At 50.1% G+C, this 26,306-nt stretch overlaps 1 protein-coding gene across 18 annotated transcripts in view; it reads left to right on the forward strand.

The window, feature by feature from the left end:
• The first annotated feature begins 21,084 nt into the window (after nucleotides 1-21,084).
• LRRFIP1 (LRR binding FLII interacting protein 1) overlaps nucleotides 21,085-26,306 on the forward strand; it is a 167,689-nt gene continuing 162,467 nt past the window's right edge. For all 18 annotated transcript variants that reach the window (XM_073020188.1, XM_073020187.1, XM_073020167.1 and 15 more), the window contains exon 1: nucleotides 21,085-21,247. In XM_073020188.1, the coding sequence (XP_072876289.1) occupies nucleotides 21,152-21,247 (96 nt within the window). In that variant the 5' untranslated portion in view covers nucleotides 21,085-21,151. The remainder of the gene's footprint in view (nucleotides 21,248-26,306) is intronic.

Consider the following 26,306-nt stretch of genomic DNA (forward strand, 5'->3'; position numbering starts at 1 on the left):
ACCCATTAGCCAGTCCTCCCAGTTGTGCCTCTGACAGATTTCTCGAAACTGTCTTTTTCTCTCCATCTCCTCGCCCCCAGCACTTAGAAGGGACTCACATTGCCAGGGGACTTCCTCTGGCTTCAGTTCATGACTGGTCCCGCCCCAGGAAAGAATTTGGAAATAAAAGAAGGTAAAAACGTGTTTTGCAGGAGTTGTTCTTTGCCCTGCCTCTTCATCCCCTAATCCAGCCAAGCTTTGTGCTTGTCTTTTATCCCTTGTAGACTATCCCCCAGCCGCCCTCTAGCCCTGCACAGAGGTCGCCGGGTCTATGGTAAAGAGCCAGGAAAGAGGTCAAGCCGTCCTGGGTTCAAACCCGAGGTCCAGTGCTGACTGGCAGTGAGTGTGGTCATGTTAGCTCATCTCTAAACCTTACTCTCCCCCTTTCAGAGAGGAAATAATATTCCTTGGTTTTTAAGGTTATCGTGGAGGCTAGAGCCTGGCACGTGACAGGTGAGTGTGTGATAAACAGTGTCCCTTCCCTTTGCAGTCACTGTCGATTGTCATCATTTAATGAGTGAGCATTTCAAGGCCTTTAGTCTGCACGGGGCTCTGTGGTTGCTGGAGCCCTGGACCTGGGGCTCACCTTCCCCGACCGACTGAGGCCTGACGACCGTCCTCTAATTAGGGTTCCTATTTCCTGCCCTTCTGGACTCTGGACATAACTTCCCTTGCCTAACACATAGCGCAGTCCTGTTCCTCCTAGCCTTGGCAGCTATCACTGGCCACCTATCTTAACCAGCTTGGCTTTGGCCAGCAACCCCCAGGATCCCTCCTCTGGGCCACTCCCCAAGCTGCTCAAGTCCTGCCTGGCCCAAGACTTGGTAGCCCCACATTCAGCTGACTTGCTGCCACTCTCCACTGCCCCCTGACCGGCGTGAAAGCCCCTGCGGAACCTGCAACATTCAAGCTATCAAAGGGGTCACATTCCAAAGCACTGCTTTGTCTCTCCACTGAGGTGATAAGCTGCAGGGCTTAACCAGAGGTGCATGGCGTGTGGGAGCAGCAGATCAGGCCCTGCAGTTTACATGGGCAAATCCTCCATTGATAGATTCCTCCAGGGCCACACTGATGGCCCCTCCAATCCTGCTGGTCGCCTAAGTGCAGCGCACACTCCCCAGAAAGGGTTCTCTTCTCCTTTCCTTCAAGAACAAGACCTGTGTCTTGAGGTCCTCTGCCTTTCTCGAGATACCTAAATAGTAGCTGATGGACCACATCACATTTGTTGACTTAAAATCAAGGAATATGGAAAGGTATCATTTATTAAGCGCTTATTACACTCCCTGCCCAGTGTTTACATAAATTATAAAATGACCAACTGTGATGTTCATATAAATATACATTTTTTTTCCATCCACAGTTTCTGGCTCATAACTCCCATAGCCCTTGTTACAGTTTTCTGTTATAAGGTTGGGTGTGCTAGTCCTGGGGGCCACCCTCAGGTAACAGAACCTCTCTGACCCTCTCCTGCCTTCCTTCTTCCTGCCACAAGGCAGGACTCTAACCTTCCCTCACTTTGCTGACTGTGGGTCTTCACACCCTCCCCTGGGCGGGTCCCACCCTCATACCATGGGGGAAGGAATGCTGACAACATGAAGCTTCCATAAAAACCCAAGAGGACTGGGTTCAGGGAGCCGTGGAGAGCTGACTTCGTGGAGGTTCCCAGAGGCTGATGTGACCAGGGAGGACTTAGGAAGCCCCTGCCCCTTCCTTCATACTTCGTACTATGCCTCTCTTCATCTGTGTCCTCTGTAACATCCTTTACAATGAGCCAGCAAACCTAGTTATTTCCCTGAGTTCTGTGAGCTGCTCCAGCAAGTTGATCAACCCAGAGAGGGGGTCATGGGAACCCCAACTTGAAGCCCATCTGTCAGAAGTTCGAGAGGCCCAAGCTTATGACTGGTGTCGCGGGTGGGTGGCAGTTGTGGGGACTGAGCCCCCCAACCAGTGGGATCTGGTGCTATCTCCAGGTGGACAGTGTCAGAACTGAACACCCAGCTGGGCCCCACTGCTTAATGTGTGGGGCAAACCCCCACGCCTTTGGTCACAGACGTCTTCTGTGTTGATGATTGTGGTGGTGGTGGTGTGAAAGAGGAAAAACATGGTTTGAGTTTTTCCATACACACCAAGGAACCAGGGAGGAGGATATTGTTATCCCCATTTTATGGATGAGAAAATTGAGGCTCAGAGAGATTAAGTACATTCCCCAGAGTTATGTAGCTACTGAGCGGGGATTCAAATCCACATCTTTCTTAACCTACCCCAGAGTCAAATGCAAAAACCAGACCCTAAGAGGGAGGAAATAATGACCACTGCAGATGAAAGCCTCCTGTATATCAAGAAAAACATATGGACGAAACAAAATGCTGGGACTGTAACTACCACAAACATGTGGCTTTAAAATTCTTGATTTATAAATCAGCAACAAATGGACAAAGGCACAGCCAGACAGTTCGCTGAAAGCGAGTCCCAGGTGTGTGGGGAGCGCGAGCAGAAGCGTTCAGCCTCACCAGCGCATGTGGACACCGGTCAGCACAGAGGTCGGATCGGCAAAGCCTCCTCACGTCCAGGCTTCGGCAAAACAGTAGAGACCGTTGTAGAGACTGTCCGTAGAGACCGTCCGGCAGTGCAGTTTTCTGGGAGGGCAAACCTGGGATGTGTAGCAATGAATTCAGCGACAACATAGCCTTCGACTCGGCAACTGCACATCAAGAAAGGGAACTTTCGGAAAGCAGAATCCAGGAAATGACTCGGTTCCAGAGTTCATCTGCCGCTCTGGGCTACACTGGATGCGCCAGTAAAGTCACTCACCCTCATGTTCAGCCAGCAGCAACACACACAGTGAAAACCGTTCTGAAAAAGCAAAACTGAGAGTACCAGAAAGATACAGGAGGTGTGGGTGGGGGTTGGAATTCAGCTCGGTTTAGATAAACACCTGAGACCCGAGATGTTGATCTCTAAGGATTATCTCAGCTCCGACCTATTTCAACTTACTTTTCTTCTTTCTTTGGCTCCTCACTTTTCATTGAAATTGCCTGACTGGCCCACTAAGAACCAGGTTCTGGCCAGCATGGTGGCTCAGCCTGTAAGCCCAGCACTTTGGGATCATGAGGCGGGAGGATGGCTTGAGGCCAGGGGCTCGAGGCCAGCCTGGGCAACACAGTGAGATCCCCCAAATCTTTTTTTTTTTTAAAACCCTTTTTTTTTTAATTAGCTGCCAGCTACTTGGCAGGCTAAGGCAGGAAGATCCTTTAAACCCAGGAGTTCAAGGTTGCAATGAGCTATGATCACGCTACTGCACTCCAGCCTGGGCAACAGAGCAAGACTCTGTCTATAATATATATATATAGAGAGAGAGAGAGAGTAATTTTAAAAAGAACCAAGCTCTGGAATGGACCTGCTCCAGCACCTGTCCCATCCCAAGCTTGGAGGCTCATTGGAGGGGGCCACATGGGGACCCCTCCTTGTGGAGCAAGCACACTGAGGCCAGAGGCTGCTGGACCCACCTCCCCACCGTGGGCGAAATATGTGGGGGATATGTGGGGGGCCCTCATGTCAGATGTTCACTCACAGCCCCACAAGAAGGTCCAAACATGTGGAAAACCCATCTCCCAGAGAAAATGGACAAACGGCCGGGCACAGTGGCTCACGCCTGTAATCCCAGCTTTGGGAGGCCGAGGCGGGTGGATCACCTGAGGTCAGGAGTTCGAGACCAGCCTGGCCAATATGGCGAAACTCCGTCTCTACTAAAAACACAAAAATTAGCTGGGCGTGGCGGCGCATACCTGTAATCCCAGCTACTCAGGAGGCTGAACCAGGAGAATCACTTGAACCCAGAAAGTGGAGGTTGCCGTGAGTCAAGATCACACCACTGCACTCCAGCCTGGGTGACAGAGTTAGACTCCATCTCAAAAAAAAAAAAAAAAAAAAAAGGGGGAAAAACAGTGCTGCCCCAGCCCTGTGTGTGACTTTGCCAGGGCTACTGTAACCACCCACCCCAACCTGAGTGGCCTAAACAACAAGAATTGATTGTCTCACAGTCCTGGAGGCCAGAAGCCCAAGAAGAGGCCAGAAGGTGGCAGGGTGGATCCTCCTGGAAGCTCTGAGCAGAATCTGTTCCACACTCCTGGTGCTTCACTGGGAATTCTTGGTGTAGAAGCATCATCATCGCCACCTTCATGTCACATGGCGTGTGTGTGTCTGTGTGTCTAAATTTACCCTTTTCATAAGGACACCGTCATATTGGTTTAGGGCCTATCCTGGTGACCTCCCCGTAGAGACCTTCTCCCCGGTTAAGATTACATTCTGAGGTACGGGGATTAAGACTTGGACATATGAATTCTAGAGAGAGACAGTTCAACCCATAATGCCTTAGAGGTCATAAATATTCATGACAAGGTCAGCCTTTTGTGGAGATCTGTCTCTGTGAAAAGCAAATTGGTTGGCTGGGCGCAGTAGCTCAGCTCTGTAATCACAGGACTTTGGGAGGCCAACGGGGAAAGGCCACTTGAGCCCAGGAGTTTGAAACCAGCCTGGGCAACATAGAGAGATCTTGTCTCTACAAAAAAAAATACAAAAATTAGCTGGGATTAGTAGTGTGTGCCTGTAGTCCCAGCTACGTGGGAGGCTGAGGTGGGAAGATTGCTTGCGCCTGGGCGGTCGAGGCTACAGTGAACTGACATCATGCCACTGCACTCCAGCCTAGGTGCTAGTGCGAGACCCTGTCTTTTAAAAGAAAAGCAAATGGGCCAGGCGCGGTGGCTCAGGCCTGTAATCCCAGCACTTTGGGAGGCTGAGGTGGGTGGATCACAAGGTCATGAGTTTGAGACCAGTCTGCCCAACATGGTGAAACCCCATCTCTGCTAAAAATACAAAAATGAGCCAGGCATGGTGGCGGGCACCTGTAATCCCAGCTACTCTGGAGGTGGAGGCAGGAGAATCACTTGAACCCAGGAAGCAGAGGTTGCAGTGAGCCGAGATCACACCATGGTACTCCAGCCTGGGCGACAGGGCGAGACTCTGTCTCAAAAAAAAGAAGCAAATTGGGCATTTACTCCAGGCCCTGTCCTTTGGGAGTTCCCAAGCCATATGGGAAGCTTTTATACTCTGGGAGCTTATGCTGGGTTGAAGAGCGTCCCCACAAAATTAATGTCCACCTGGCACCTTAGAATGTGTCTTTATTTGGAAATTGACTCTTAGCAAACATAATTTAAGATGAGGTCATCCTGGAATCAGGTGAGCCCTAAATCCAATGACTGGCTTCCTCCTGAGAAAAGGGAGATTTGGACAGAGAAACGCACACAGAGGAAAGAGGCCACGGAAAGGCAGAAGCAGAGATCGGGTGATGGTCCACAAGTCAAGCAGCGCCCAGGACCACCAGGAGCACCAGAGGCCAGGAACGCATTTGCCCTTGGAGCCTCCAGAAGGAGCCATGCCTGCCGACACCTTGATTCAGGCTTCTGGCCTGCAAGACTTGAGCCAATACATTTCTGTTATACACCACACAGCTTGTAGTAAGGTCTTATGGCAGCCCAGGAGACTAACACAGAACATAACCTAACACATGCCCTTTGGGAGGTTATTAGCCTAACACGGAACATCTGACCCAGGCTGGGTCCTTCTGTGCACAGGCCCCGAGGGACTGCAGGGGTGACATGCCTGTGCCGTCGGCCCCGCATTAGACTCCCCCACCCCAGCCCCAGCTGATGAGTATCTGACACCAAGTGTAACCAACATCGATAATGATCACAACACAAATGCACGGTCACCGTGTGCTGGGTGTTGTGCTCCAAGTGACCAACTGGACCACCATATTTTCTGGCAAAGCATTTGGCCATGACAGCAGAAATCAATAAGACAGACAGAGAAAAGGAACAGGATAGTAGGGTTGTGACAGCGGTGACACTCTAGAGAGGAGGTGGATTATAATTTGGCACCTAGAACTGAATTGCTTCAGGCTGGCTCCCATGAGACCTAGGCTATGGCTAGAATTCCCCGACAGGAAAGTCCCCATCACTCCTTGCAGCTGAAGAAGGGCAGGGGCTGAGGAAGCTGCAGCTGGGTAGAAGGGGGCTGAGCTGATACTGCAAAGCCCCATAGGTGATAGAAGCACTGGGCTCCAAGCAGGGGCCCTCGCGTGGGGATCACTCCCCAGCCACCACCTGGTCTTCCAGCCCTGCAGACAGGATGGGCTCCAGGGTAGCTCTCAGAACAAGACAGCCGTCTCCTCTCCCCTCTGCAGCTGGAACCCCCAGCATCTGCTCCTAGTAGAGGCCAGTCTGGACCCCACATGGCATTCCATCCAGCAGACAGCGAGGTAGGTTTGACAAGCACAGAGAGGTATCAGACTTGTCCTGATGGTCTTGGGATTGGAGCTCACTGCACTCCTTGCTGGAATGAGCTGCTGGGTGAAGTTTACTCAATCTCTCAGAGGCTCAGTGCATCTATCTGTAAAAGTCAGATAAATCTGGGCCTAACCTGTGGGAGGGTATGAAAATGAACCTCCTGAGAGCAGGTATGCACAGAGCTTGGCAATAGTAACTCAACGGTGTACGTTTGTTTTTTTTTTTAAGATGGGGTCTCGCTTTGTTGCCCAGGCTGGTCTTGAACTCCTGGACTCAAGCAATCCTCCTGCCTCGGCCTCCCAAAGTGCTGGGGTTATAGGTGTGAGCCATTGTGCCCAGTCTCAACAGTATATTTTGAAAAGTGCTTTGGTTGCAATTTACCAAACCAACTCAAGGTAGCTGGAGTAAAGGAGATTTTATTAGATGTCTGCTGAGGTTGATCAAGGAGACCAGGGACAGCTGGGCCTGGAATCAGTAAGGGGAGAGCTGTCGTCCCTGTGATGGGGATAATCTCTGTGTCTTTTGTCTGGCTGCCCTGCTTCCTGTGCCCACAGCAGTCCACAGCTCAGGTGTTGAGAGGGGACCAGCCCTACCAGGCTCTCAGTCACTCCACCCCATCCCAAATTCACATGGGATCATCAAGGGCTGGGAAGCTTGGGGAGGCGGGGGGAGGAGCGGGAAGCACATGAACAAACATGGTGGAAGGAGGAAGTTCTGAGCAAAGGGGAGTTCTCATAAGCAGAACAGAGATCCCACAAAGTGATGGCTGTTACTTTAATACCCATCATTAAACCATGCCTTGCCTGCAAACTCCAAAGCATGATGACTTACCTGGTCATGTACTATTTCAAGTTATCAGAACAAATGTACCTAATATGCATTCTGATTCCAGGCGGGAGGGAAAGACGCCAGTGGCTGTTCAGAAAGCCACAGGAAGCACCAAATAGGGGGCCCAGCTCAGTGGCTGGGTCACTCCGTTGCAGACTTACAACGGGAAAGGTCCCGGGCCCACGTGTTGTCAGACAGACCCTGTATTCTGTTATCTCCAAAACTGGCCTCTGTGAATTCTCAACCTATGTGATGGGTTTCCAAGGGGTCAAGTGGGTTTGGAATGACCATTCCTGGCATTCCTTTCTGGGGAGTCAATGCACAATTGCAAATGAAAGACCTTCAGAAGCCTCACGGTGGTGAGACCTGTTTACCTTTGTTCACTGAAGCATTCCCCAGAGGTACTGCAGTGGAAACGCGTTTTTCATAAAACACCTGTTGTCATGCCCTGGAACGAGCACTGCCTGACGCTAGCACCTCCTCTGGGCTGTCTCTGACAGCACATCCTGTCCTGACACCCTGTGCTGCCAAGAAACCCCATTCCACCCTCAGGCTCTGTTCTGAGAGCAGCCGTCCTCCCATTGCACTGGGAACCTTGCCCGGGGCCTCCACCTCTGCCCTTGGTAATCCCGACAGTCCACGCTGCTCAGCTTCATCACAGCATCTAACCCCCAGTTGCTCTTCTGTACACTCTGTGAATTTCCCATTTAAATTTATTCCCAGGACTAAACCAAACTCTCAGGAGCAACGTGATCAGCACAGGGCGGAGTCAACGCACCCCTTCTCTTGCATAGTAGATCTCGTCCTTCATTAAGGACTTATCAGAAACCTTCCCAAGCTCCCAGAACTGTGCCAGAAACTGTGGGGCCACACAGAAATAGAAAACAATCCCTGTCCTCAGAGAGCTTGTTGTCTATCGAGGAGCCCAAAGAGAGTTTCGCAAGTTAAATAACAATATAAAAATTAAATTGTTCACATCAGCATTAGAAGAAGTGTTGTGATAACAGTAGATGGTAAGCCCCTAAGACATAAGGGGCCACCAGAATCATCGGAAGCACTCAGCACCCAACCCCATCCCCCAGGAATGCTGTGGATGCACTGGAAGAAAATATCAATTTAGAAACCAGGCAAGTGGAAGCAGAAACCTGGTCTGCTTCCATTTATCTTTTCTCCTATCCGGGTTCACTGGGAAGGATTCTTCTCCCTAAATACTGAAGCCTGAGCAGCAAATTATCCTCCCAGAACATAGCAGGGTCCAGAAGACATTTTCCAAGGTGGCAAAACTGGGGGAGAAGCTGGAGTGAGATTGCACAGAGGAAGGTTTTTTATTCCAAGGATGACAATTGTGGGAGCCCCGATAACCACAAGATATGCTATAATGGGGCAAGAGAAAGCAGGGCCTTTCGAGTATCCTGGAGGCGACTTTCCTTCACCTTGAGTTCAGCCAAAGAAGAACGCACCACTTCTCTTATTCCCAATGGTCACTCCGTGGATATGGGTTGAATTTGTGAGTTGAGTGAGTAAATGGGTGGGTAAATGAAAAATACAAAAGCAAAAAGGTCAGGCTTGCCACCTGGAGCACACAGGGACCAGCACAGGACTCAATGGCTATGTGAATGCAGGAACTGCCACATCCTTTTAGGAAATGAAACAGTTTGAAACAATCTGAGTATACTGTTTCAATGGCTTTTCCCTCAAACCCTTCATCAACCAGCAGGAAAAGACCAAAGCAAGTTCTAGCCCGAGACTGGGAAGCAGAAAGTTAATGAGCTACCTGACATTCTCTGTCTCCTCTCTCTTTCTCTCTCTCTCTCTCTCTCTCTCTCTCTCTCTCTCACAGACACACACACACACACACACACACACACACACAAATATCTGTCTCCTTTCTCAGCCAGACACTGGTACGTCTTAGTCTTTGTCCCCTTATCTGGGCTTGCTCTGGAGGGCTGTCCTCTTTCTTGGGATCAGGCCTTGACCCATCCCACTTCCTTTCCGCTCCAAGGCCAGAGGCCCTGCTTCTTTCTGGGAGGGGTATCTTATCTCTGTTCCATCATAGCAGACAGCAGCTTTGGTCAACAGCTAAGGTCTCTTGCTGAGCAAGGATCCTGACTCCCCTTCTGAGAGTGTACAGATGGGAGTCCCCAAAGAGGATGCAGAGACAGTTTAGAACTTCCACCCTTAACACAGTGAAACCACGGCAGCAGGGTCAGGCTTCTTCTGCCTGGACTCTCCTCTGCTACAATTTCTACCTGTGGGAAGAAATCACATCCATCCTTACAGCAAGGGCTCCTTCCTGATTTTCCCACTAAGACGCAGCCATCGCACAGGATTGGTGATCTACACACTCATCGCTCCTTTGACATCTTGAGACCTACTGAAGGCAGGGACTGTGCCTCATTCCTCCCAGTATCTCTCCTTCTACACACTACACACAGTAGGTGCCCTATTGTGCACTTACAGCGGCGCTGAGCTCTGTGCCAATGTACTAGACGGGGTGATTTCATTTGATCCTTTCGATGATCCTATCTTGCATTGTGATCACATTTCAGTGTAGGAAAAATCTTCCATAGGAAGAAAACCCATATCATCTTTGTTCTGCTTGAGGCCAGCCTGGATTTTATAAACTGTAGCTAATTTTATGAACTGTTCTTTGTCTGGGGATGTTGATAGAAAGAATTCTACTTGAGCACAGGATGCAAATGAGTAAGTGGCAAACTATTTTCCTATTATGTTCCTAAAATAGACTGGAAGCTGGCGCAGAACGCTTCAGATGGGCCTGTCCCCTTAAGCGTCGTTTATGGCTGAGACTAAAATTAGGCAAAGCCCAGGCCTCCCCAGAAGGTGTTCCATTGTTGGGTGCTATCTCAATGTGGAGAAATCTGAAGTGATTTTCTCATGAAAAAGTCTTCAGAGCATTATTCAGCACAACAAAAAACTTGATGAAATGTTTGTGCTATTTTAAAATTGGCAAGTCAAGGACATAGAGTGCTTTTAAAAGCCACTGCCAAAAATATGGTAAGCATCTTCCTATAACATTGAAAGAGATCTGAAACATCTGTGCTACATTTCCGTTCTGGAGGACTGCAGTTGAGTGATTGATAAGGATGGTGTTTTGCTCATGAAGACAGTGATTCCTCAAGGGGAAAAGCTGCTGAGCTACATGGGAATGGTGGAGGAACGTCGTGATTCCATACTCAACATGCCCCACGGGATGTAGGGGTGTGTGTGAACTGTTGAAGGCTGCAGAAACCACCTTATAGCGAAAATCACCCGCGTGGCAGTTCATGGAAAAACAGCAGCAAAATCCACACCCAGCCTGACATACCCTGGCTCTGCCTTCTGGGTTACAGACACTCAGTCAGTGACCAGGAGTGCAGAACAGCTCCTAACCACCACGGGCGATGGGATTAACTGTGATTAACTGGCAAAGGGGCAGGGGAAGAAGCGCGCTTCATGATCCTTTTCACAAATCAGACAGTAAAGCCAACCTGGGACTGTGGGTGAGTCACCTCCTTATCTTCAAGTCCTGATGATCCTTACCTGTGGTTCTTCTGTAGGAGAACCGAATGCCATGGGTATCTGAGGCCCCGTGAAAATGGAGAAGGGGCAAATAGATGGAACTACTCCAACCCCCAAGCTCTCCTAGAAAACGGGAGTCAACTATGCAAAACACTAAATATGCCTCCAGAGCACGTGTTTATCCAGCATCGATTCATCTGGGTCTCCACAGCCTGGAGGAAGCGATGTGTCAGGCAGCCCCCTAAGTTATGGACCTTTCAACGTTTGTTGTCATAAAACTGTAAGTTCAATATGACACCGAAAAGGCAAACACCCTCTTCTGTTGCTTGTGTTTTCACTGGTTTGGTTGTTTTCCCACCGTGATTTTTTAAAATACTCTTTTTTTAATTGAAGCATGATTTAGACGTAGTAAGAGGCATACATTTGAAGTGTGCGCTTGCACATGCAACTTTTGGCAAACGTGTACATGCACACCAGAGAGGCGCCCAGTTTTAAAACTAAAGTGCCATCCTTCGGGAAGCCCCTTACAGCCAGATAAACTGCATGTGGTTACCCCACACAACCAGCACCTCACTGAAGATACGGAAGATTTCTATCACCCCCAAAATTTCCTTGTGCCCCTTTGTAGCCAACCCACCCACCCTCCAAAGGTCACCCCCCTTCTAAATTCTATCATAGCTTAGGTTTTTCCTGTTCTAGAATATCATAGAAATGGAATCATTCCATACATACGGTTTTGTGAGTGACTTCTTTCACTCAACACAACGTTTTTGAGATTCATTCACATTGTTGCCTGTATTAGGGGTTCGTGTTATTGCCACATGGTATGGCATCCATGATTTAGGATAATTTGCCTATCCCCTCACCTGTTAATGGACATTGGATTGTTTTCAGCTTTTGGATATTGTGAATCAGATTTCCATGAGCATCCTTGTACCTGTCTCTTTGCGGGCATGTTTTCGCTTCTCTTGGGTAAGTACTTAGGAGTTGAATGACTGGATCATAGGGTAGGTTATGTTTCCAAGAAACTCCCAAACAGCATTCCAGGCTGGCTGTGCAATGTTCCACTCCCACCAGCAATGCATGAGTGTTCCAGCTGCCCCGCATCCTCACCAACATGTGGTCTTGTCAGTCTTTTTAACTGTAGACATTCTAGTGGGTGTGAAGTTGTATCTTACTGTGGTTCTATTTTGCATATCCCTGATGATAAAAATGGTGAGCACTTTTCTTTATATCTCCTTGGCCATCTGTAGATCTCCTTATATGCAGTGTCTGCTCAAGTCTCCAAGTCCTTTGCCCACTCTCTAAATGACTTGTTTATCTTTTTCTTATTGACTTTTGGGAAGTCTTTCTATATTCTGGATACAAGTGCTGGGTCACATCCACATGTTGTGGATATTTTCTCCTGGTTTGTGGCTTGTGTTTTCATTTTCATGATGGTGTTTTGTAAAAGACAGAATTCTAAAATTTTGATGAAATTCAAGTTATCAGTTTTGTATTTTATGGCTGGGTACAGTGGCTCATGCCTATAATCCCAGCACTTTGGGAGGCCGAGGCGGACGGATCACCTGAGGTCAGGAGTTTAACACCAGCCTGACTAACATGGAAAGCCCTGTCTCTAAAAATACAAAAATTAACTGGGCGTGGTGGTGGCCCCCTGTAATCCCAGCTACTTGGGAGGCTGAGGCAGGAGACTCACTTGAACCTGGGAGGTGGAGGTTGCAGTGAGCCAAGACCACACCATTGCACTCCAGCCTGGGCGATAGAGCGAGACTCTGTCTTGGAGATAGATAGATAAATAAATAAATAAATAAATAAATAAATAAATAAATAGTTGTATTTTGTGATTGTGCTTTTTGTTAATTATCCAAGAAATCTTGCCTACCTAAGGTTCCAAAGGTATTCTCCTACATATTCTTCAAGAAACTTAATAGTTTTTGCTTTTAAGTTTAGGTCTAAACTTAATACTATACACAATAAGCACCCTGATTTACTTATTGTGTATATTGTGGAGGAAGCATCAAAATTTATTTCTGTCACATAATGGTCCTGGCTTCATTTACTAAAATAGACTTTTCTTTCTCCACGGAATTATTTTGGTGCCTTGTCAAAATTCAGTTGACCACTGTGGGATCCTGAATCCCTGGAACCTGTTCTTTTAAAAAATACTGTTTCTCAGCCGGGAGCGGTGGCTCACATCTGTAATCCCAGCACTTTCGGAGGCTGAGGCAGGTGGATCATCTGAGGTCAGGAGTTCAAGACCAGCCTGGCCAACATGGTGAAACCCCATCTCTACTAAAAATACAAAAAATTAGCCAGGTGTGGCGGTGGGCGCCTGTAATCCCAGCTACTCAGGAGGTTGAGGCAGGAAAATCACTTGAACCTGGGAGGTGGAGTTTGCAGTAAGCCGAGATCACGCCATTGCACTCCAGCCTGGGCAACAAGAGTGAAACTTTGTCTGAAAAAAATATATATATGTATTGTTTCTCCTGATTTCAACTTCAGAATTGTGGAAGTTTTTATTTATTTATTTATTTATTTATTTTTATTTTTGAGATGGAGTCTCACCCTGTCACCCAGGCTGGAGTGCAGTGATGTGATCTCAGCTCACTGCAACCTCTGCCTCCTGGATTTAAGCGATTATCCTGCCTCAGCCTCCTGAGTAGCTGGGATTACAGGCAGGTGCCACCATGCCTGGCTAATTTATGTATTTTTAGTAGAGACAGGGTTTCACTATGTTGGTCAGGTTGGTCTTGAACTCCTGACCTCGTGATCCTCCTGCCTCAGCCTCCCAAAGTGCTGGGATTATATAGGCATGAGGCACCGCGCCCAGCCGAAAATTTTTTTTTTTTTTTTTTTTTTTTTTTGAGACGGAGTCTCACTTTGTCGCCCAGGCTGGAGTGCAGTGGCCGGATTTCAGCTTACTGCAAGCTCCGCCTCCCGGGTTTACGCCATTCTCCTGTCTCAGCCTCACAAGTAGCTGGGACTACAGGCGCCCGCCACCTCGCCCGGCTAGTTTTTTGTATTTTTTAGTAGAGACGGGGTTTCACCGCATTAGCCAGGGTGGTCTCGATCTCCTGACCTCGTGATCCACCCGTCTCGGCCTCCCAAAGTGCTGGGATTACAGGCTTGAGCCACCGCGCCCGGCCCGAAAAAATTTTTTAAAGAAAATAGTTTTTTTTCTCTCTCTTTCCAGTTTGGGTAATTTTTTTGACCAGGTTTCAAGTCCACGGATCTTTTCATCTACGTTATCTGAGCTGTTGTTAATATTACTCAACACATTTTTAATTTCAAATATTATACTTTATAGTTCTACAGTTTCCATGTTTAAAATTCCCAGATTTCTGCTGGCATTCCCTCTGTCTTCATCGATTATATCCATCTTTCCCATGGTTATTTTATGTGACTTATCTGCTAATTCCAACATCTAGGTCATCTGTGAGTATTTCTCAATTGACTATTTTTCCTCCTGCCCCAAGTATGATTTTCCTGATTCTTCTTGTCTAGGAAGTCTCTGTCTGTGCTGTACATGGTAGGCAACGCTTTACAGGGGATCTGGACTATGGACTCTGTTCTCTTCTTCCGAAGCGTGTTGAATTTGCCTCAAGCAGGCAGTTAATAAATATACCTCCATCCTGTGTCTTGTCTTCATCTTACTGAGACTTGGTTCTAGGTTTGTGCTCATTTTGTTGTGTTGTGTTGTGTTGTGTTTTTTTGAGATGGAGTCTCGCTCTCGTGGCCCAGGCTGGAGTGCAATGGCACGATCTCGCCTCACTACAACCTCCACCTCCCAGGTTCAAGCGATTCTCCTGCCTCAGCCTCCCAAATAGCTGGGCTTACAGGTGCCTGCCACCACACCTAGCTAATTTTTGTATTTTTTAGCAGAGACAGGGTTTCACCATGTTGGCCAGGCTGGTCTTGAACTCCTGACCTCAGGTGATCCACCCACCTTGGCCTCCCAAAGTGCTAGGATTATAAGTGTGAGCCACCGCATCCGGGCCCATTTTGGTTTTTCTGTCATAGCCCTTAGTCCTGTGTCTCACTATTAAGTCACAGTCTTCTGAGATTTCAATGGAAAGACTCTAACTTGTTAGGACTTGAATTCCTGAGTTTATCTCCCCAGCACTGGGCTGAAATCTCTGCTCAGCTTTTTCAGGCTTCCAGCTGTTGCCTCCTTCTGCATGTCCCGGCATCTCACCACACACATGTGTAGTTCGGGACTCAGCCATGGATTCTGGATAAGTTAGTATGCAAATCTTGAGACCCAACCTTCTATAGTCCCTCTTCTCTGGGATCTTCCCAGAATTTCCAGCTGCACTTATGGCCCCAGACCCAGACATCTAACTCCTCGGTCCAGTCATTCTCAAGCCCTCCCAACGTGCCTTGCAGGCTGGGGTATGTCCTCTGGGAAAGCAGACATCTTCTTATTTACTTCTCTTCCTTCAAAGGTTGTGTCCACTCCAGTCCCAGTGTGTATTTGTTTACTCCCCAGAGCCTCCAGAGGGCTGTTTTCTAGACTTTGTTTGAGGTTCATGATTGTTGGAAGGAGAGTTAGTTTCCTATAAGGTTTACCCTATTGCTGAAAGTCCTGTAGTTGAAAGTCCTGTCACCTATTTTTTTTTACCCAATTGAATTAATAGTTAATAAATCCCATGTTAGGTGAAAATTGATTACATTGCTAGTCAATAAGTACCTACATTTGCATCATTACTCTTCCCCAAGTAGAAAGAAAATCGGTTTTCACATCCTATTTGATATCGTACCTCAAGAAAGGATTCTTCATTCAGTCAAGCCACATGTTCTAAGCACCCATGGGTCCGTAATCCATAATAAGGCTCTCTGAGGGACGGAAAGGCAATCTTTGTCCCAGCTCTCAGGAAGCTGTCCCACGAGAGTTACTCGAAGGTGCCCTAGGGGTTTGGCTACAGAATTGGCACTGTGTGCCAAGGACCCGCCCCCCTCAGCGAGTTTCCCAGAGGCACACGTGGCGTGTCCCAATGTGTCCCAAGCCTGACATCCTCCTACCAGGCTCTTTCCTGCTGCAAAATTCCTGGCACCCAGTAGCACTTAGTGAAGATGAAATTTTATGACAATAACATTTAAAGCAAATAATCTCACAAACTTCAGCACTGTGACTATCACTAATCACGCGCGAACTGATGGCTTTCACACCTGCTGGTACCCTCCAGAACTGCGGCAACAGCCGCCCGAGAGCCATTCTGCAGTTCTGACGCCAGCATGATGGAAGCGTATTGCAGAAGATTATTCTGGCTTTTGTAGATAGTGGATTAAATTGGGACAGTGTAGAATGGGAATTCAGATAGCCCATGGATGGACTTCAAAATATCACCCTCTAAAATTGGACTCAAATTTCATGTTCAGATGCCCATTTTCCCCACTGTAAGAGGAATCCAACTTTCATCAGATTCTTGCATCAATTAAACTCTTTATTGCCAACACACACACACACACACACACACACACACACAAATTCCTGGTCTAGAACCTTTTTTTTTTTTTTTTTTTTGAGAGGGAGTCTCGCTGTTTTCCAGGCTGGAGTGCAGTGGCCCGGTATCAGCTCACTGCAAGCTCCGCCTCCTGGGTTCAAGCGATTCTCCTGCCTCAGCCTCCTGAGTAGCTGGGATTACAGGCATAAGCCAGGCACCTGGCCTTAGAACCCAGATGTTTTTGATAATAGAAATGATCCGTAAGTATTTTTAACCCCCCACAAGCATTTGCATATTTATATATAAATTATGTTCCTAGTCTATCATCATTAGTTAATAAAGGCACAATATCCACTTAGAATGAAGTTAATCATTAATGATAGGAAATGTAAATTCATATGTAAATAGTTTTGATGGTTACTAAATGTTCTTATCCTGTCTGATAACCTTATACCGAGGCCAGTGAAGAGCTCCTACCTGAACTAAGAAACAAGTCTCTCATTTTCTTGTTTATTTGTGGCTTTTGGGAATCTTTTAAATCTTTTGAAGCCATTTATCTACTCTTTGAGTTTTAGTTAAAACTAGGTTATGCAATCCATAAATCCATTTAACCTGGTCCACCGAAATACATCAAAATATGCAAAAATGATATAATGAGAGAGCATGCCACTGCCAGCCCCTGAAATGCCTTGAGTGACTGCTTGAAATGAGCTTATAGATCAAAAATTAGTAACATTGGATTTCTAAGGTTTAGTTGAAGATATATATAACAGAATTTCTATATTTGCTTCCCCTTCCCCATGGATTGTCTCAGGCACCCTACCCTGGAGACACCAAGTCCAGAAGGTGACTTATGCTAGTAATCCACAAATGACGTATAAGGGGGACCAGCTGCAGACCTTGGTGGTATCAGCAAACATACCAAAGGAGGATCGAAATGATTAGATAGAGATGAAGGAAAAGACCAACTGGGCATTTGATCGGATTTAGTAGAGAAAGGAGAAAGGATTTCAAAATAGTTCCAAAGTTTTTACTCCAAGAAACATGAAAAAGTTACTGGAAGTGGTGGTGTCCTGAGAAGGAAGAGGCATTTATTGGGGCAGACATCATCCACTGTTGTATTTTGGAAGTGCTGTGATTGAGCTACTGAAAGATGCACCTGAAAACGTCCAACAGGACAAAGGAGACACGCCATTCACCTCCTGAGCATCACGAAGGCCCTGACCTCAGCCAGCCACACTTCTGGGCAAGGTGCTGGCTCCAAGTTCCATACATGAGAGATGGCTGTCTTCTACAGGTCCTTCAGCATTCCTGGGGAGGGCTGCAGTTCTCCTGCCCTGCTCCAGCTGTTATCCAAAGCAGGGCTTTCCATCCTCTGGGAACTGGAAGAGCAAGACTGGAGTGCTGGTAAAAGAGGTTTGAGGTAGACCCACGTGGATGATGCTCTCAGTGGACCCAGAGTGAGTCACGTTATGGCCCACATAATGGCTCCGATGGCTCTCTGCCTGAGAAGCTTGAGTCCTCATGCAGACTGGACGCCCCTCCATAGCTGCTCATCAACTTCCTTTCCCAGCCAGCCCACAGGGCTTGCCCACTGAGCTCCTGAACAAAGGCAAACCTGTGCTGGGGATGGCACCTCTGTGTGATTTCCCTTGCCAAGGCTTCCCTGGCTGCTTCCGCTTTCTCGTGGAGGCTTCCTGAAGGTGGCATCTGTATTTTTGTGAAGGGACTTGGTACCAGGCTTGGAGATGACCATGTTAATTCTCTGGCCCTGGACATCAGATCTGTGATATAGTTTCTCAATTTCCTGCTCTGAAGTAAACCCTGGTGGGCAGTGTCATCATCTGGAATAGGAGAAGGGCTACATGGGAGGGGTCAGTAGTGCTGGTGGCGGAGGCCAGTCTTCTCAGTGGAAACAGGCTCATGCACATCCACGCAGGGAGGGCCGAGGGTTGAGGGTGGAGGAAATACCACAATTTTTTGGTGAACCCATGGATCAGCATGATGGAGTCTTGTAGGTCTTTATCTTCCTCCAGGAGGCACCCCAAGCACAGAGAAGACCCACCAAGCTGTGTAATGTCTCTGTCTACCTCCCCTCTGCCCAGGCAGGAACTGCTGTTCACTATTCATTCCAGACCTGGGCCTTTGAGGACAGGAGCTGCAAGGATGATTGATTGATTGCTTGTGTGTGAAGCCCTGGAAAGGCTCTTGCCTAGAATACTGTCCCTACCCCGACGAAGTAGAGGCCATGGTCTGGATGGTGTTGGCCCCCTCATTCATATGTCAAAACCTAACCTTCAATGCAAGGTGGGGCCTGCAGGTGACCAGGTCCTGAAGCAGAGCCCTCATGAATGCAATGAGTGCCCTTACACAAAAGCCTGGAGTGAGCCCATCTTCCACTATGAGAGGACACACAGAAGGTGCCATCTGTGAGGAATGGGCCTCAACCAGACACTGATTCTGCTGGAGGCTTGATGCTGCAGTTCCCAGCCTCCACAGCTGTGAACAATACATTTCTGTGGTTTTGTAAATGACCCCTGTCTAAGTCGTTCTGTTGTAGCAGCACAAAGGAGCTAAGACAGTGGGCACCCATATTTCCATTTAGAGGTGGGAACTGACTCTGAAGTGAGAACCAGTCCACTCTGAGAGCACATCGCCAGGGGAAGAGGACTGTAGCCAGGGAGTTGTGATGTCATGGGGCCATCGGAGGACCCAGCAATGTTGTTTCTGATGATTCCTGAAAAGCGGCTCTTTTCTGGAAGCGGACAGGTGATGGGGGATGGGCAGGAAGCTGAATTCATCGCAGTGTCGGAGAACACCGTCTACCAGCGGGAGCTGTTCAGACACACCTCTGGCCACTTTTTCCCCGCAGCAGTGAATCTCCTGTTTCTGGACAACAATCCGACAGGAGAAGTCGGGAGGAGGGTCAGGAACTGAACTCTGTTCCACAGGTTCAACCACTGCACTCCACTAAGCAACTGGCACAGCCAATTCCCAGTGAAGGCTTAAAGATGAGGAAGATGGGGTCAGTGCCTGCCCTCCTGGCCTCAACAGATCAGGATGGAGGATTTAGGTGTTAATAAAAAGTGGCTCAAAGTTCCAGCGAAGGACAGGGAGCAAAGGGAGACATCTTTTAGAAAGGAGACGTTGGAACTTGGATTTGGCTTTAGATAAGGAGCTCCAGGCATCTCAAGTCAGCCCTGAGAGGCAGTGGCCATGTCTGCCTCTCTGACAGCTATGCCCCAGCCTCCAGCTCAGCAGCTGGCAGGCAGCAGGTGTGCATGCATGAATGAGTGAACTCACGGGAACCAGTCTCAGCAGAGATGTGCAGTCGCCACAGTGCCTCAGGGGTTAGGAAACAGTGAGCAGCCACCAGCAAGACCAGGGCAGCGCAAGAGGCTGCGGCTCAAAGTTTCCCCCAAGGAGGACCATGTCACTTAAGGAGTATGGCCTCTGAAGTAATATGCATATGGCCTGGAAGATTCAGTCAACACTTATTTCCTTAGTGCCTACAATGTGCAGGTGCAGTACCTGCTCCCGGAGTTCAGCCATGAATGAGGCCACAGTCAGCCCTGCCAACTCACCTGCATCAGCTCAGGCACCCAGAGCAATGTCACCTGGATCTGCCCTCCCTCCCATGTCACCGAACTCACTGTCTTTTCCCTGCAATGAAACCTCCAACAGCTGCCACTATCACTGCAGGTGGAGGGGCCCCCTTCCTCTTCCCACCTCCATGCAGCTTCCAGGCTACATCCCTAAGAACCCAAAGCAATCTGGACACATCACTTGGTTGGAAATACACCAAAATGTTAACTGTCCCTAACACTGGGGGAAAAACATCACAGGTGACTTCAGTACAACCTCCTCTCCTCTTCCATCACTACCCTCCTCCCATTCTTCCCCAGGTCCAGCCATACTGAAGTTCTCCCCATACCCCAAACACACCAGTAATTTTCCCATCCGGTGCTCCTGCGGGGCCCTAAGCAGGGGCTTTTAACCTTTACCTAACCCTCCGATTTGATTTACTTTTAAATCCACCTCTGGAGCATTGACTGTGAGCTTCAGAGAGCGCAAGTAAGTTCATTACTTTTTCAACAAGTAGGAGAGAGCTGCCATGCACCTGCCCCGATCCTAGAGGCTGTAGACCCACGAGAGAAGTGACAAGTCCTTGATCTCAGGGGGCAGACAGCGGGGAGAAGGATGGATGCCGGCACGAAGAACACGCGTGTAAAGACAGAAACGCACACATCCACATCATATTCCCAGAGCCTGTGAAGCCCGCGCCCAGGAGGCTGGCCAAGGTCACAGGAGCCGGAGGTGGTGGCGGGCGGATCTCAGCACATGTCGGCCTGACCCCAGAGCCTAGCTCTCACCCCGGCGAGGGACTTCCACCCCGACTCACCGACTCACCGCGGAATGGGGAGCGTCAGGCCGAAACATATCCTGTGCCCACCCCTCCGTGCAAACACCTCAAGGCAACCCAAGCCCCTTAAAGCCTTCCCACCCCCCAGCTCTCTAGTGGGTAGGTCCCCACTCAACCGGTGCCCACCGTCCTGCGGCGCGTCGCTCCGCGATTACCGGCCCGCCAAACAGTCCCCGCGGAGTCCACCCTCCGGGGCTCCCGGCCCCTCAGGTCCCGCGTGCCCGGCCCTGGGCATCCCCAGCGTCCCCGTGGTATCGGACCCCCATCGTCCCTGACACCTGGCATCTCCGCCCCCCACCCCCGTCCCCCGCCCCGCCCCGCCCCGCCGTCCCTGGTCCCCGCGGTCCCTGGTCCCCGCTGCGGACCTCCAGCTCTGGCTTCCCCCGGGTCCCCGCGGCCCCCGTCCCCCCGCGTCCCCGCGTCCCCGGCCCAGCGCCCGCTGACGCCATGACGCCGCGGCGGAGGGAGGGGCTGGGGCCGGGGCCGGGCCGGGGCGGCGCGAGCGGCTGGAGCAACGGGCCCCGCGGCAGCTGCGGGCGACTTGGTCGATGGACATGGGCACCCAGGGTTCGGGGCGCAAGCGGCTCCCCAATCGGGAGCGGCTCACGGCAGAGGACGACGCGCTCAACCAGATCGCGCGGGAGGTAAGCGCGCCGGGCGGGTAGCCGGGGGGCGCGGAGCGGGCGCGGGGGCCGGGCGGCTGTCAGGGTCTCTTCGGCGTCCGTCTGTCCCGCTTTGCGTCTGTGCCACTGCGCGTCCGGCTCCAGGCGGGTGGGCCGGGCAGGCGCGCGCCAGGGCGCTGATCCCCGGGCGCTGCGCCCCGGCCCCGATGTCGGCGGCCTGCGGACCCGGCACCCGTCCTCCAGCCCCGGGCCCAGCCCGCGACGCTGCGCGCCCTCCCCCACCCCGGCCCCAGTTGGCCACTGCGCCCTCCGGAGAGGACCCGGGCGCCGCCAGCGCGCGAGGTGGCCCGGGCTGGCCGGGCGGGGGCTAGCTCCCCGCTTTGTTGTGCCGCACGGGAGGAGGCAGGGGCTTAGGCCCGACCTGGAGGCAGTGGACGGTCTCCGGAGGCCACATGGCCCTGCCGAAATGGCCGAGTTGCTCAGGTGACCATTTGTCATCCATCCATCGATGTCACTCAAGGTGCAGCTCAGAGATGAACTTGGGGATCCCTGTGCATTTTCTTTCAGGACTGAGCCTGAAAACGGGTCCAGGCACACTGAAAGGTCTTCATTAAAGTTTCCTGGGCAGAGTTGATTGTAACTAAGATCGTGTTTGGTGATTAACTTTACCTGTGACTAATTGAAGGCACACTAGAAGTGGGTATTTGTACAAATGCTTTTTTTTTTTTTCCCCTCCCGCAAGAATTCTACCTTAAGGCTAAAGAATGTACATGACATCCAGAAAGTCGTACAGGGACGGCTTTTCCCGTTGGGAAAAGGGGAGCCAATAGGTTGCGGCCCCAGGAGGACAAAGGAAGCTTAATTTTTGACAGTGTTCTCTTTGTACCGTTTGAACTGTGTGCCAGGTGGGTGTATGAACGCAAAGAAAGTCTCTGCCTTGAGCCCGCCTCACAGGTTCTCTTCCGTGTTGGGTGTGATGGCGAGCTTTTCCACATGTGATTCTTCCCACAGGAAACACCTCCAAACCATTTGGACTGTGGTGTCTGGCGGCATCCGTCAGATATTCTGGGGGATCACTCTGTAACCAATCCTTAGGTGTTTGTAGTTGTAAATACCTGGCTTTGCTCTTATGGACATGTGGCAGTCAATCAGTATTTGTTGAATATTGAGTGAATAGACTTCTGTTTCTCTCTGTATGATACAGAAAAGGGCTTTCCAGGCAAACCCTTATTCATTGCTGGAAGCCCACCATGACCTGCAGGAGACCTTCCAGACTCTCGGCCCTCTCATATCGCACCAGGCCTAAGTCTCTCTGGCTCCATGGCCCTCCATGGCGCGCCCACACCTGGCATGGCAGTCAGAATACCTTATCATTATTTGTTCACCTGTAGAAGGTGACACCCAGACAGGAAATATCTTACTTTTGTATCCCAAGAGCTCAGCACAGAGCCAGGCACAGACTAGGTGTTCATCAATGTCTGTTACATTAATTAATAAACAAAAGAAGTACAAGGCATTTAAAGGACCTTTGGCTAAATATAGACATTTGCTAAATATAGTAGCTTGAGTATAACTCCCTCCTGTGAAGACAGTCATTTATGTATGCATTTGACCACAGCGCCTAACGAGTGTTCCCTGCAAGGGCCAGAGGTGGCCAGTGAATCGCAAGTCTTGTCTTGATGTCAGTGTTTATGGGGCAAAATGAGAAGAATGAGAAGAATGAAAGTTCCCAGAGTTTGCCTTTTATCCACTGGTGTTTTTGTTTGTTTGTTTGTTTTGTTTTGTTTTGTTTTTTTGGCACAGTCCCACTCTGTTGCCCAGGCTGGGGTACAGTGGTGTGATCTCGGCTCACTGCAACCTCCACCTCCCAGGCTCAAGAGATCCTCCTGCCTCAGCCTCACCAGTAGCTGGGATTACAGGCACGCACCACCACACCCGGCTAATTTTTGTATTTTTAGTAGAGACGGGGTTTCACCATGTTAGCCGGGCTGGTCTCGAACTCCTGGCCTCAAGTGATCTGCCTGCTTTGGCCTCTCAAAGTGCTGGGATTACAGGCATGAGCTGCTGCGCCCAGCCTATCTGCTCTTTTTATAAAAGAAATGGAAAAGAAAGGCAAGGGAACACTCCTTGGGTTGAGAGCCCCAGGTCCTGCCTCCCCGCCAGGAAGATGCAGTTGGAGTTACAGAGATAGACTTGTGAGTCAGAGCTGGGCTTGGAAACAACACAGTTCTTTGCTAGCTGTGCCATCCTAGGAAGGTGAGTTACTCAATCTCCTCTGAGCCTCTGTTTTCTCATCTCTGAAATGGAGAAGAAGAAATCTGCCCTGGCAGTCAGGATTAAAGAAAGTGGGTAGCAATGTAAAGTATGTAACTAGGCGGTGGGTAAATCTGAGAGCTCCTTACACACCCCTCCCTGTAAAACCCAGCCGTAGATGCAGCTGTTACAAGTGCTGAGTAGCACAGATTGACAGGGCTGGAGGGAGCAGGTGTGACATCTTATGTTTTAGTACAAATTAAATTCTATTTCCCAACTGTGAAAATGAAAATCACTATTCAAATGGCAAATATCTATTCCTTGAATTCATCGGGGTTCTTATAGAAATCAAAATATTGTCTTAGGTTCAGTGCTTTCTTATTCACTCATTGACTCAACAGATACAAGTCATAGTATCCAAATTCCTGTCCTGGGGAGACTGGAGAGTCAGGGAGGAACCCGACAAGGACCTGCTGTGTTTTTTTGTTGGGCCAGGAGTTGGGCCAGAAAGGGGTTGACACCTGTAGATCAATAATACCAACAGAAGACAGGAAGAGATCTGATATAAAAAGGGCGTAGACAATGCTCTGAAGGTTTGGACAGAGAGAATTATAGCAGGCCAGTGGTGTCAGAAGTGGCTTCCTGGAGGAAGTGGCATTTTGAGTTTTTGAAGGCTGTATCTACCAGTCAAGATGCTTTGGCTGCTGTGACGGAAACCCTGACTGGACTGGCATTGACAAAGGGAAGCATATTGGCTAGAGCACAGCAAGCCCGGAGGCAGGGTAGGATTCCCTGCCAGCCTCACCAGTGGCTCGGGCCTCTTTTTCCCACAGTACCTGCGCAGCTGGTTGGGCTGGGCCATCCTCTGTGGGTGGCCTCATCCTCAGGCTGACTTGCTTCATGAAGGCCACTGGCCTTGGCTTTCCCGGGCTGCCGCTGTGGAGCCCACACACCATCTTTTCTGGTGGCTCGCTCCAGAGAGCCAGCAGTATCTCCCTGGTAAACCTCCATGTGTCCGCCTGGCCACTCCTGCACCAAGCTCTGTGACAAGGACCATGGACTTAGGGGCTCAGTGCCTGTGGCAAAGGTGGGTGGGTCTACCCTGTGACCTGTCAGGCTTGTCCTAGGACTGGGGAGAGCCGGCCTCCCTGAAATACTTGGGAAGGTGTGGGGGCCTGAAAGGAAACTGGGGAGCCTTCAAGAAAGCGGGAAGGAGTGAGCTGACACTTGGGTCTGGCACCCAAGAACATGCCTTCTAGAGAGTAAGTGGAATATTCTGGGCCGAGGTCATTGGGAAGCCTGAGTCACCTTGCAGGGATGTGGGTCCCAGTTCCGCTGGAGCGAGGGTAAGAGCTAGGCTCCACTGCGCAGGGCTTTGCACTCTTCTGGGTAGAAGCAGGACTCACGGCGAGGGCAGCCTTTGGAGGGTGCATTTCTGCATCTGCAGCTGATGTCCTGCTTCCATGTTATGGTTTAAACTCTAGGCAAGCATATAGTAAAGAGACTTATTTGCAAATGCTGTATTATCACCAGTCGATTATTCCTCACTCTCTTGTTGCAGTGGAATTCAGGCGGGATGTTGTCAGGAAAAAGGTTCAGTATGCACTGGAGAAGCACCAAAGGCATGAGCTGCGCCTCCCACATCTGGGGAGGGGTGTTTCCAACGCAGATAGATTTTCCTCTCCTGCCGCGTTTCACATTCAGCTGGTGCATTTTGGTAGCATCCCAAACTTTTCATTCAGCACTCTGCGGCTGAGTAAAGTGATACTGGTCCCGCCATGCGACTCAGAGTATTGCTCTCAAATGAAGAGTGCTTTTCCCAACAGGAACAGTCATTTGCGCAGGCTGCCTTAGGAACTCACCGTGGGGCCTTGTGACAGTGTGGTGAGCTTATTATGTCCTGGTGGTAGGTACCCCTTCCTCACCCAGCAGGATGGGGCCCCTCTCGCCCATAACTGTTTCTGCAGCCTCCTCTCCGAGCTGGCCCCTCTGTGGCCTGTGGCCTTGGGCCCTGATCCATGACAGGGGCACTGCTGCCCCACCTGGCTCCCCTTCACCGGCCCCAAGTTGACTTGTGGGCCTGCGGGTGCTGGCTGTTCAGGCCTCACAGCCGCCGTCTTTCACTCAAGCCGTGGCCACACAGGAGTCCAGTTGTGGAGAAGGGGTCGCACTCCCCCAAGGAGTCTAGTTGTGGAGAAGGGGTCACGCTGCCCCCAAGGCAGCCTGCAGCCATCAAGTAACCATTTTGTGAGGACACAAAATGTCCCCCAGCCTTGTTTCAAGGTGCAACCAAGTGTGCGGTGCGTCTCCTGCTCCGGAGCTCTCTGCGGGCCAGGCTGAGGCTGATTCCTGCCGAGGCCACCTCCCCGCCCAGCCCTTCACTGACCGGCCCGCCTCCCTCATGCCCCTGCTGGGACGGGGCTCACATCCAGTCCTGCCATGGGCTCTGCTTCTGGAACCCAACATAAAGCCGTGCCCCTCATTTCGGGTAGTTCATAAATATTGGGTCTTTTAATCTTAAGTCCCCCTTTCATTCCTCTTTTCTCCCTGTCCTTCCCAAATAGCCCTCCTCTATCAGCCTGCGTGGAGGGAGCCTGTCTCTCTTCTCCTCAAGGCTATTGGAGAACCAAGCTGGGGGTGGGGTGCACGTGTTCTTTTCCAGAACAGCCGAGAAATGGGGTTGAGTGAGAAAACTTCGCTCCACCTCTCTCCAGCACTACCCTGACCTGGGCCTTGTGGGGTGGAGAGTCCAGAACTGAGGCCGGCTGCCAAGATGCAAATCTGGGTCCCCAATGCAGTCCCCTGCCCTCAGGTGAGGTGACCCTGG

This window comes from Chlorocebus sabaeus, chromosome 10 (assembly GCF_047675955.1).
Source record: "Chlorocebus sabaeus isolate Y175 chromosome 10, mChlSab1.0.hap1, whole genome shotgun sequence".
Taxonomy (NCBI): domain Eukaryota; kingdom Metazoa; phylum Chordata; class Mammalia; order Primates; family Cercopithecidae; genus Chlorocebus; species Chlorocebus sabaeus.